The sequence below is a fragment of the Aulonocara stuartgranti genome (genome assembly GCF_965226115.1).
Source record: "Aulonocara stuartgranti genome assembly, chromosome: 22".
Classification (NCBI taxonomy): Eukaryota; Metazoa; Chordata; class Actinopteri; order Cichliformes; family Cichlidae; genus Aulonocara; species Aulonocara stuartgranti.
Window position 1 is genome coordinate 8,147,588 of NC_138957.1, and position 12,591 is coordinate 8,160,178.

At 39.6% G+C, this 12,591-nt stretch overlaps 1 protein-coding gene across 1 annotated transcript; it reads left to right on the forward strand.

Moving 5' to 3' along the window:
- Nucleotides 1–401: 401 nt before the first annotated feature.
- On the forward strand, nucleotides 402–5,607 carry LOC309698353 (CMP-N-acetylneuraminate-beta-galactosamide-alpha-2,3-sialyltransferase 1-like). Its single transcript, XM_082520732.1, has 7 exons — nucleotides 402–614; nucleotides 951–1,212; nucleotides 1,305–1,501; nucleotides 1,703–1,882; nucleotides 2,896–2,941; nucleotides 3,031–3,150; nucleotides 3,700–5,607. The coding sequence occupies exons 2-7, from the start codon at nucleotides 958–960 to the stop codon at nucleotides 3,877–3,879; spliced, it is 978 nt and encodes a 325-aa protein (XP_082376858.1). The 5' UTR covers nucleotides 402–614; nucleotides 951–957; the 3' UTR covers nucleotides 3,880–5,607.
- The last annotated feature ends 6,984 nt before the right edge of the window (nucleotides 5,608–12,591 follow it).

Consider the following 12,591-nt stretch of genomic DNA (forward strand, 5'->3'; position numbering starts at 1 on the left):
CGAATACGCTTCATAATTGGGAAAAAACACAAACTTTGTCCACATTTATTACGTGACAGAAGCACAGCTAAGTTGCAGAGATCCTAACCATGTGGATTGATATTTAACATGTTGTTGTTTTTGTTTTTTCCCCCAGCGAAGAGTGAAATGGAGAGCATGCGCGCGCGCGGTCTGCTTCGGCTTTTTAAAATGAAAATTGATACTGTATAATTGTTTATTAATCGCTGTGTGTTGTCTCAGTGAATAAACTGGATATAAACAGAGCTCATATTGTGATTATTTACACCTTTAAAGCCGTTAGGATTCTCTATAAGCGAAAACAGTCACATTAGGACAAAGTTGAACAAAGTAAGGTTTTGTGGAGGACTTGATAGTCTGCAGGTCGGTTTCCAAACGCGAACATGGGAACGTGAGGAAATCCGCACAAACCACACCTCTCCACACCTTTGTCAGAGACGAAGGCATCGCGTTCTCGGGTAGCAAACGTGTATTGATGTCATGTTAGTTACCTGTGAGTGACACGGTGAAAAGGTTGTCACCGATAGTGAGTCTACGCGACTTTTGTACTTGTATTTCATAAAACTAGACCAGAAAGGGATTTCCTCGCAGACCGGGTAAGTATCATATTATTACAAATGATGCGGTAAAAAAAGCTTAATTTTTGCTGATGTTATTTTCTTTATTTTCTTATGAGTGAATACAAATATCACATAAAACAGATGACGTTGTATGTAGCCAAATGTTTACTTTCCTGAAAATAAACATGACTTCTTTATTTATTTGTTTAGTTTTTAATGGGTTTGTATAAATGGCAATTAAGTTAAGACTTATCCTTGCAGGACTATATCGTTCGTTTTGCACAATATGGATATATATTATATAAGCATTATATGACGTCTTTTCTTGTTGTGAGCATAACTTGTGTGTATCTCCACACACTCTGTCTGCAGATTGGTAATGTTTCCTGGTCGCACATCTAGAATGATTTCAAAATTTAAGGTACTTGTTTTCCTGCTGTTTTTCACTGGTATTGGTGTGTATTTCAAAACGGGCTACCAATTGACTCATTATGCTGTGGACCAAAAGCTGTGTGCTTGCATAAAATGTTTATCAGAGGATAAGCAGTTGCTTCTGGATCGATCGAATAGAAGTGTTCAACCATTTTTGACTGCAAACTTAAACCTCTCACAGAATGAATTCAACTGGTGGAAGGTAAGTAGTCACCAGGAAAGGATGACATTTTTACACACACCCCTCCAGCTCATTTGGTCTAACAACAAAGTCTAACAAATCGTGTCTGACAGGATTTGCAGGCTGAAAGCCGTAGCTTCAGAGTTTATGAAACAACAGTGGCCAACTTGTTTCAGATCTTCCCAAAGAATCCAGATGTTATACAACCCAAATATGATCACTGCAGGACTTGTGCTGTGGTGGGTAATTCTGGTAATTTAAGGAGATCGCATTATGGACCGCTGATAGATTTACATGAAGTTGTCATAAGGTACTTTCTAAGCTAAAGCAATTTTTCTTTACCATTAAATTCAAATTCAAATTCAAATTCAAATTTTATTTGTCACGTACACAGTCATACACAGTACGATATGCAGTGAAATGCTTAGATATGCAGTGAAATGCAGTGAAATATCCCCTCCTACACAAAAGATCCAAACTGATGTGAAATATATCCCTTTGTGCTTTTTAGAATGAACACTGGTATTACCAGAGGCTTTGAAAAAGACGTTGGAAACAAGACAACTCATCATGTCATGTATCCAGAGAGTGCTGTGGATTTGGATGACAACACCCATTTTGTACTGTTTCCCTTTAAGATACAGGACTTTGAGTGGCTCATTAATGCCTCTACAACAGGGTTTACTGGAAGGTGAGTTCTCTTTTTCAGGGCTACATGCACATGTATTTGACATTTATTTAACGAGACTCAGTGTCTCATTTACAAGAGAGACCTGTTTTAGACAACATAATTAAATGAAAATAATAAAATAGAAAAAATAAAATAGCAAAATCTGCCTCATTAAGATCAAGTTCCCAGTGATGAAAATCAGCACTGGGACATCTTTTAAATCTACAAGCAAAATCAGTTAAGCGAGAGAGCTCAAAGTCTTTCTGTAATGTATTCCACGAAGACAGACCTCAAATGATGGCACCTTTAAGCTCTCTACAAACTGATTATCCTGAAATCATACTATGACTACATTTTTATGCAACATGCAGACAGATGAAGTGTCCTCATAACAACTCATCTTACTGTAGTTCATTTACGTATGCTTTTGTACTGTTCTTAGGATTGTGACTTAATATAAAGTAAAAATCAAAAAATTAAATAAAGACTCTTAATGCTTGTTGAAAAGTTATTTTATGTGAACCATTTTTAGGCAGTTGTGCAGCCACTAATTTGGGCACATGAAAATCATACAATCATTTTGTACTTTATTTTGTTTCAGATAAAATATTCTGATTTCATTTGAGCTTGCCCAGCTTTCTTCTTGGTCCCACCAATGCCACCCCATTAAAAGAAAAAATAACACTCTAAGGTTTAGATGTTACAGTCAGCATACACTACCTTCTTCTCTCCCAGCTGCTAAAATTACCGACACCTGCTCCTAAGCAAAGTATCTCAAAAGATTTCCCCTAGATCGTCTTGCAGTACAGAATTTACATCAAATGCAAAAATAGAATGCCACTGCATGAATTCAACATGTACGCAGATTAAAAGGATTTGGCTGATGGATGTAGTGTGAGGTGATATAAGGTGAATTTCTGTATCAAACCATTACTCTGATCCTTCTCCATGTTCAAGATGGACCATGCCTTTTTTAGCTTTGTTTTTGTTAAACACCTACTTCATATTTTTCAATGTCATGCTGTTTCCAACAGGTCATATATGCCAGTGAAATCAAAGATCAAAACTAACAAGGATTTGGTGAGTAGCGTCAATGGCAAAGCTTCCTGGTGGCAATGGTAATATTTAAAAATAAAAGCTGTTTAAAGGCTCATTCTAATTTCTAACAGGTCATGGTGGTAAATCCAGCTTTTATGAAATATGTACATGAGGTTTGGCTTGGAAATGAGGGACGTTATCCATCCACTGGCTTTATGGCTTTGATTCTTGCACTTCACATTTGTGATGAGGTAAGTACAAAGTTTTCAGTCTCCGAAGTGCCAGACGTACAAAATAAAATGTGATTTTTATTGTCATACAAGCTGGTCCATTTGAGTCTTTGCTAATTTGTTCTTTTGTTCTTATATTGCTCTCCTAAATAGATGTGCATTTCAAAAGTTCAAAATGTCTTTGGTGAAGATCAGAGCAGGTTTACCCACCAGTACCACTTGATTAAAAAACTCTGGTTTAATCTGTGAATGGTTAAATTTCAGTTCACATGCCCTATGAAAGTGAAAGCTGTTGCAAGTATTTTTGATGTGTCCCCTTCTTAAATTGACTAGACTACAATCTAGAAGACATTCCTTCATGGAAAGCTTTTTAGCTAAACCTCTCAATAAGAGGTTTTGTCATTGTATACTCATGGTATAATCATAGTGTTTCCATTTAGTGCTCAGGTCGCTGTCCAACTGTTCATTTCATTTTTCAGCAGCCATTGTTTGGATTTTAGTTAAAAAAGGGACATTTTGTTCATGCATTTGTTTCCCATTCATTCATATGTTCATTTTTTGTCTTCCTAGGTTAATGTGTTTGGTTATGGCGCTGACAGTGATGGAAACTGGAGTCACTACTGGGAAATACTCACAAACAAAAGGTTAAGAACTGGAGTACATCCTGGAAATTATGAGTATAACATCATCCAGCAACTAGCTCAGCAACAAAAAATTAAGTTCTATGAAGGCCTAATGAAAAAAATGTGATTGAATGCCATACACTCAGTAAGAAAAGAACTGAAAGCCAAATGGATGTGTATCTACAACTATAGTAATTTCCTAACCCTCCTAACTGAAACTGATATTGGGAATCTTTAGGAAGGACTAGTAATCATGAAAGGGGTTACGTTAAAGAAGTCTTTGGATATGTGACATTTTGGTAGTTTCCCCCCTAAACCATAGCTTAAATTAACCATGTAAAAAATTTACCCAGGGGTTATACTCTTTAGTAGTTTCTAACATCTATGGTTCTTAAGAAATGAAGTATTTTCTTACGAGTTGGCAGAATTACAAGAAGACAGACAACAGCATTATTATTCTTAGTTAAAGTAAGCTGGTTGCATGAAAAGGAAAATGGTGCAGTAAAGTAACTTATAACATAGAGGGTGTTTAATTCATGTAATGAATATTGTCAGCATTTTCTAATACAGTCAGCAAATATTTAGATTTGTAGAATTTTACAGGGTTGATCTCCTTAAACTTGTGTTATTGTTATTATGCAAGTGGAGAGCTGTCATACTCTCAGAGTAGGAAGGACTCAAACACACAAACACAAACAGAGGCAGGCAGTCTTTTCGTTCAAGCTCGGGTCCTCTACCAGAGGCCTGGGAGTTTGAGGGTCCTGCGCAGTATCTTAGCTGTTCCTAGGAGTGCGCTCTTCTGTACAGAGATCTCCGATGTTATTCCTCGGATCTGCTGGAGCCACTCGCCTGGCCTGGGAGTCACCGCACCGAGTGCTCCAATTACTACTGGGACCACTGTTACCTTCACTCTCCACATCTTCTCGGGCTCTTCTCTGAGCCCTTGGTATTTCTCAAGCTTCTCGTTTTCCTTCTTCCTGATGTTGCTGTCATTCAAAACCACTACATCTATCACTCACATGTGGGCAGATGTTCCAATCAAATATTAATTATTGTCACAAAAGCATTGTGGTTAGACATGATCATGATTTCTAGTAAGGATAGTATGGATATATCAGTATTTTTCTGACAACCTAATTTTGTTCCTACTACTGCTGCCATAACCACCACATCAAATAAAATGTAAAAGGGTACACCACATAGCACTTATTAGTGAATGTATGTTTTGCTGGACACCTGGAGTGCATTCCTGACTATCCATTGTAAACAGTGTTTTTTTGTTGTTGTTGTTGTAGTTTTATGTATTTTTGGGAGAGGACAAAATAACACATATAGTATGTGTATTAATATGGTTACAGTTAAGCCTCAATTCTAACCCTTGGCTTGCAAGCTGCAGGTTACTAACACAAAGGTTACTGTCCTCAGGCAGTACAACACACACAAACACACACTCACACTGGTAGAGGAGAGAGAGAGAAAGGAAGAAAGGTAAACTGTATCCAGATAACCCAGGGACAATTTGCTTTCCTAAGCAGCTTAACAGTTCATTTCATGTTGAAGTTGCCACCTTTGGTTTCGAGTTTGATTTTAAAAGTGATGTTTTGAATATTTCTGAAATGCATTTTTTCCATTCATCATTCATCACCTCTTTCTCATATCTAAAAATGGGCATTTGCATCCTTTCAGATCCACATTTTATATAGGGTTGTAATAATTTAACTTTATTGCTTTTTTTAATGATTATGGGAGAAATAATATATTATAGCATTTGAAAAAAATGCTTACCTTTTATGATCTAACATTTGAACATTGAGCATTTAGAAATCAGATATTTGTAACTATGTTAAAAAAATATTTGAAAATTATGTAGGACATAAACAGCTGGTCAGCAGAAATGTGCACTACATTGCCAAAAGTATTAGCTCATCTGATCTGACTCATCTATCAAATTTCCAGATAGAGAAGCATGGTTTGTCAAACCAAAGAGCACTTATTGGTGAATTTGTGTTTTGCTCTTGCACCTGGGGTGCATTCCTGCTATATATATATATATATATATATATATATATTTATATTGTATAAAGTATTAAGACTTTTTTGGCTTTGTATTTTTTGTATTCTAGAAGCACACACAGCAAATGGTAATTTTATCAGTTTGGTGTGGGATCACTGAATTTGGCAATGTACTTTACAGTGAGCAGCAGCATGCTCGCATTTAAGTATATAATTGTTTGCAATGTAACAAAGATTACCCAACTTTTTAAATGATCTGTAGACCTCTTGTCAAATTAATGACCCACCAATATGTTCCATTTATTTGTTTAGTCACCAAATATTTAAATATTACAACTTTTACAAGAATAATCTCAAAGTTTTATTATGACCCACCAATATGTCCCTTGTGTTCAGTAAAGGGCAATATAGGATTCATGTTTTAGTGGCCTTAAGAACTCATTAACCACTTATCAGTGTGAAAAGGATCACCCATTCAAATCTACTCAAACAGAATAACAAGGGTAAATAAAATGCTCTTAAGCAAAAAAAGTGTGTTTTAACATATATATATAATATAGTTTGTTGAGTCATTCTTTAGACTAACTTGACAGTTCTTAATTTTCTGAAAATCTATAAAGGTTTTAACATTTTCTTTCTGTTAGCTACATATGAATAAATAAATAAATAAATAAATAAATAATTAAATGAATAAAAAAAAGGTTTGTGTACAAATGAAACTGGACAGTTCCTCAAGCCAATTCCACAGAGAAAATAAAATGTAAAAATAAGATAAAATGGAAACAAAAACAAAAAACTCCATGGTCCTGCTCCCCAGTCGATGCCATACCTATTATATTTAAAACTTGCTCATTATGTAAGTGATCATTATCAAGTTACAGAATAGAACCAAACAGAGCACATGAAGTTGATTATGTTTTCTGTTGTGACAGGCATTTTCAAATGCAGTATTTCAAGCAGAGCTCAGAAATTAAACAAGAAATGGATTTATGAATCAATAAATGAATGTATCTACCAATTCATCAGTCATTCAATATTTTCACAACAATAAAGTGAAATGATTTTTGCAAATGTCTCCCCAGTATGAACTCAAAAACCACAATAAGGGCATTTGTGAGGTAAACTGGTAATATTTAGACTTGCCATTTGCCTTTTGAAGAAGTGCTTGTATTTGGCTTTTTCATGGAAGTTCTTGGCCAGATAACAACAACATAATACATAACAGTAAAAAGTCTGAGTCAGAAGAGACAAACTAATGTCTGACCAAAGACTGCTGGCCTGAAAGAGCAGGCTACAGTTTTTCCCTTTTTATGGGACATTGGCAAACACTGGACAGCCTCTTTTGAGCTCATCCTTCATCCAACCAAGGTTCACGAAACTCAAGAGATTCACATCTAGAACAAATAAAAAGGATTAGGCTTAAAACCAGACAACCAATTAGTCATTTAACTGATTAATGGTTGAGACATTTTTGTGTGATTGCATTTGTAACATCTGAATAAGTGTTGATTAATCACTGCTGTTAGTTTTTTTTTTTTTTTTTTGCTGGAGCACCACACAGCCCTTGGATCAGTTGAAGATGGTTTTGTTTTGGAGGCTGCAGACTCTTGTACTGGAAATTTCTTTAGTTTATGTATTAATTAAATCACTTTAGTAATAGTAGTAACACTTTTGTACTCAGTATAGAAAGCTCACTCTTGGCATCAGTTGTATGCATGTGGAATGTGATCAAAAGTGGGGTCCAAGTTTTATTGCACCTTCACAGCAGACTCATTTTCCTCTTGAGGGCTCTGGACATCCTGTTGCAGATGAGATGACGGTTGGTCGGAACTGTTCCTAGACTGAAGAGATAAGGATCTGTTAATAATTGATCTGCTGTGAAACGTTCTTTGTTTGGGAAGTATAAAGGGATCAGGGTGATGTCTTTCACTCAGAAAAACGGGTTAGGTGTGTGATCTGAACATTTTTCTCCACTGCAGTGTTTTTCTTTTCTTTTTTTAATAAACCTCACTTCAAAAGCCACGCATGCCTGTTGTTTGCAGTTTTATTCAATATTTTCCATAACACTCTCAACACTGAATATCCAGCAATGACGAGCTCACCTGAAACTTCACACCTTGGCTCATGTGATTAGGTAGAGCACATGTGTCAAACTCATGGCCCGCAAGCCACATCCAGCCCGGCGTACATTTATATCCGTACCTCTTGATGGATCTCAAGAAGAAAAGAAGAGGCTGTTGAAGGAGTGTATGGTGAAAAACAATTATATCCTTTCTCCTAACACTCACTCATCCCTTACTCAGGAGAAGCTAAGATGAAGCAGCATTAGCTTAATGAAAAGCACTCACTGAGACACAGATGCATAAACAGTCACCAGAGACAGTGAAAATATTTCACACCACATAACAAGATATATTACACTTTACAAAGCTCTTTAAAAAAAAATCTGTTCTTCACGTGAGCAAATAAGTAAAATCATCTGTGTGCCAACAGATAATCCAGTTTTCCCACTTAGACAGAACCATCAATGCTGTTTGAAGTCAGACGTCCTTCATCTTCCATCCATTCTCTTTTGTTGCGTTTGAACTGGAGCCTATCTCAGCGGTCACAGGTCAAAACACTCAGGTCACCACTCTGTCACAGATACTTGTGAAAGGTGCTATGGAAAGATAAAACTGATATTACTTTTGAAATGACCAAATATATTGAGTCATTATATTTGTCCATCCATCCATCCATCTTCATCTGCTTTATCCGAGGCCAGGTCGCATTACTGCAGCTGCAGCCCCAATCCGTCTGTCGATCTCCGGCTCCCTTCTCCCATCACTCGCGAACAAGACCCCGAGATACTTGAACTCCTCCACCTGGGGCAGGAACTCATCCCCGACCCGGAGTGGGCACTCCACCCTTTTCCGGCTGAGAACCATGGCCTCAGATTTGGAGGTGCTGATCCTCATTCCCGCTGCTTCACACTCGGCTGCGAACCGTTCCAGTGCGAGCTGGAGGCCCTCACCCGATGAAGCCAACAGAACCACATCATCCGCAAAAATCAGAGATGAGATTCTGAGGCCACCAAAGCGAAAGCCCTCCGCCACTTGCCTGCGCCTAGAAATCCTGTCCATAAAAATTATGAACAGAACCGGAGACAAAGGGCAGCCCTGGCGGAGCCCATCGCCCACCGGGAACGAGTCCGACTTATTGCCGGCAATGCGAACCAAGCTCTTGCAACGGTTGTATAGGGATCGAATGGCCCGTAGCAATGGGCCAGACACCCCATACTCCCGCAACACCTCCCACAGGACACCCTGAGGGACACGGTCGAATGCCTTCTCCAAGTCCACAAAACACATGTAGACTGGTTGGGCAAACTCCCATGCACCCTCAAGTATCCTCGAGAGGATAAAGAGCTGGTCCAGTGTTCCGCGACCAGGACGAAAACCGCATTGTTCCTCCTGTATCCGAGGTTCGACTAGCGGACGAACTCTCCTTTCCAGCACCCTGGCATAGACTTTCCCAGGGAGGCTGAGGAGTGTGATCCCCCTGTAGTTGGAACACACCCTCCGGTCCCCCTTCTTAAAGATGGGGACCACCACCCCGGTCTGCTAGTCCACAGGTACTGCCCCTGATCTCCACGCAACATTGCAGAGGCGTGTCAACCAGGACAGCCCTACAATGTCCAGAGCTTTCAGGAACTCGGGGCGGACCTCATCAACACCAGGGGCTCTGCCACCAAGGAGTTGTTTACACAGTAGCATCCCCAGGCTTCTACCTTTCTACCTATAAAACCCGGAGAGCAGCCAAATGGCTGGTAGGCTTTTAGCTAAGCTTTAGCTTCAGCCAAGTGGAAGCTAAATTGGCTAGTCATTCATATGTATATTAGGTTGTTACCTGGGAATTCTGGAGGGAGGGGAGTGGGGGTGTGTCAATGAGGGAGTGGGGGAGCTGCTAAAAGCTGTGAACTTCCTTTTGTGTTCGTCTGATGCATTCTCAATCATCCAGGGAAATAAATCTCCAAAAGTCACCAACTTGGAGTGTTTCAGTTTGCCATCTTAGGGAGAAATCAACACACATGGGTGTATGTCCTTTGTTGCTGAGATTGCTAAGAGAGACTTTGGCGAGATCACGCAAAAATAACTCGGGATCTCGCAAAAGTTTTGCGAAATCTCCCAAAACAAACTCAGGATCTCGCAAAAGTTGAATTCCAACAATGGCGGCAGCTACTTAGTTGTAATATTACTCTTTCTGGGTCACAAAATACACTTTTAAGATATTTTGAGGCATGAATGTAGTTGTGTAAACGTCAGATATTTGCTCAGTTTACAAGACATCGCATATTTGCAAAAGTGCTCAGACGTTTTCGGAGATCTGACACCCACCATCTCAAAGCTAACGGGAGGTCAAGACCTACTACAGCCGGGAGGAACACCGCTCTCCCGGCACATCGTGCCTTGACCTCCCGGTCGGCTTCGAAGAGCTAAAACTAAAACGAGATGAGCACACTTTGTCTAGGGTGCATTTCTGAGATTTCACACAACCCAGGATTCAAATCATGAATACATAATGGTATTGGATTTACAACATTATAAATGAAATGTGCTCTATTTGGAAGCAGCAGGCACCCCCTCCCCTTTTGACGGGTTGTGTGCGAGACTTTAAATCAGGGGTAGGCAACCTTTCTGATGACGAGTGCCATTTAAAATTTCCTCAGAAGTCCTGTGCCATATGATTGTATTAGCAATAAATCTAATAACGCTCTATATGAACAGTTACACAATATATAGAACCACTGATAAGAGAAATAAACTGGGCCAATATGGCATGTTTGTTAATATTCAACCCAACCCTTGAACTCATTCATGTCACCTAAAAGGTAAAACTGTTTCTCCATCACCTGTTCAGCTCTGATGATTCAGTAAGGACATCTCCTGGTTTCATCTGCATGTTTCCCGCTCACCAGATAACCAAACCAACACCATGACCAGCAGGTTTGAGCTGTGGCTCCAGCAAACATCAGCTACTAAAAAGAAATATTAAATAAATTCTAACAACAGCTGATCAAGCTTAAACGTGCTGCTGTTGTTTAGCGCGACATCCGGCGGTTTCCTCTTTCTGGCGCAAAGTGGGCGATAAACAAACAAGAGAGAAAAGCCGATCAGCTGATCATTGATCAGTTTCATGATTAAAGTAGCAACAGGAGAGAGAGGGGAGAGAATGAGAGAAGAGGCAGCTGTGCAGCTCCAGCTTTATGTCTTTTTCATTGTAGCTGAAGTCCGGGACAAACTGCGTCCCTTCTCAGCTCAACACCAAACGTGTAATATTTTCTCTGGATGCGGGACGATTCCGTCTTTTTACGGGACGGTTGGCAACTCTACTAACTAACCTTATGAATAAAATAAAGTACAGTTATTGTAACTGACTATAAAAAGTCAGCACAACAAGAATAAACTGCACCTAAACTTGGTTTATATCTGACCCAGATAGACTGCAGGTCATAACTTCTTACCTGAAGTTCAGTTCACCTGACACTCGGACCGGCGGCTGCCTCGGGTCTCTTCTCCTGCCTCCCCTTTCTCTCATCCACCTGCTGGCACCCACCACTTATTAATGTTACTGAATCTGTGGAAGCTTAGCCACCACCAAACAACTGAGTTCGTTTTTTACACACCGACCAGCATCTGGCCAATCCACCACTTTCATTATATACCGTTACAAAAAAAAAAAAAAATCATCGGCCACCGACCAAAATAATGCCCAATGGCCAGTCCAGCTATGGTCGTGCCATCACTTAACCCTTCGCGTGCCAACTGTGGCACGGGTGCCCAGTGTTGCCAACCCCTGCTTTAAATCATCAAACTGTAAATTTTAAATTGTTATTGATCCCTTTACCCCTAGTCCTAAAGTGTATATTTATTTTCTTACTCTTCTTATATATATTGTTTGTTTACTTGCACTGCTGTAACTGGAGCCTCGTCGTCTCGTGTCTCTATATACTGGACTGTATGTAGCGGAGATGACAATAAAGTTTACTTTGACTTCAGCAGCGAGCAGGTGCACCGAGGGCTCTCGCGCTCACTTTTCGTGTATAGAATTTCGAAAAAACATTGGTGCAAATTATACGTCTGTATCATAATGTCTGGTGTTTTCGTGTTTGTTGGTTTGTTTTTATTTTGTTTTATTTTGCGAGTTGGTTTTTAGATGCTGCTCCAGCCGATCAGAGAATCCCCCGCCGCCACGCCCTCTCCTCTCTGCGCCGCAAGCAGCAGGCGCACCTTGCAAACGAAGGGAGCCCTTACTCCCAGCAAATGGGCGATAGAAAACCGATCGGGGCCTATGCCATTCCCAATATGCGCTGGCATGACGTCGGGGCAGCATGAGTAGGAGCATTTTTTTTTTGCCGATGCCCGTGATGCCGCCCCCCACCACGATGCCGCCCCGGGCAATCGCCCGTATCTAAAACCGCTACTGCACATGACTGTAAAAAGGATATAAAAAGGATGATCTTCACTTAGCAAACAAATATTTCCATAACTGACAACATGACGGACATTTTACAGTGAAACATATGTACATCCATTCATCTCTCCATTTGCTACAGTGTGTCTTGTAGGGTGATGGAGTACCTGGAGAGAAAGCATGCAGGAGTACGGAGAATGGTTCCTATGTGGGAACAGAACACACAAAACATAACATAACTTATTTCCCCATCATTTATCTCATTTATACAACTAAGAGAAGCCTCAGTTGTTTTGTATATACCTCATGTTGGGGAATTGGGTATATCATTAAAAAAGAAAACTGGGACAGAAAAAAGGCAATATATCCTTGC

Coding starts and splice junctions, on each gene's coding strand:
- LOC309698353 (XM_082520732.1), top strand. CDS start 958: ATGTTTCCTGGTCGCACATCTAGAATGATTTCAAAATTTAAGGTACTT. Junction 1,213..1,304: donor ATGAATTCAACTGGTGGAAG/GTAAGTAGTCAC, acceptor CGTGTCTGACAG/GATTTGCAGGCTGAAAGCCG. Junction 2,942..3,030: donor TCAAAACTAACAAGGATTTG/GTGAGTAGCGTC, acceptor AATTTCTAACAG/GTCATGGTGGTAAATCCAGC.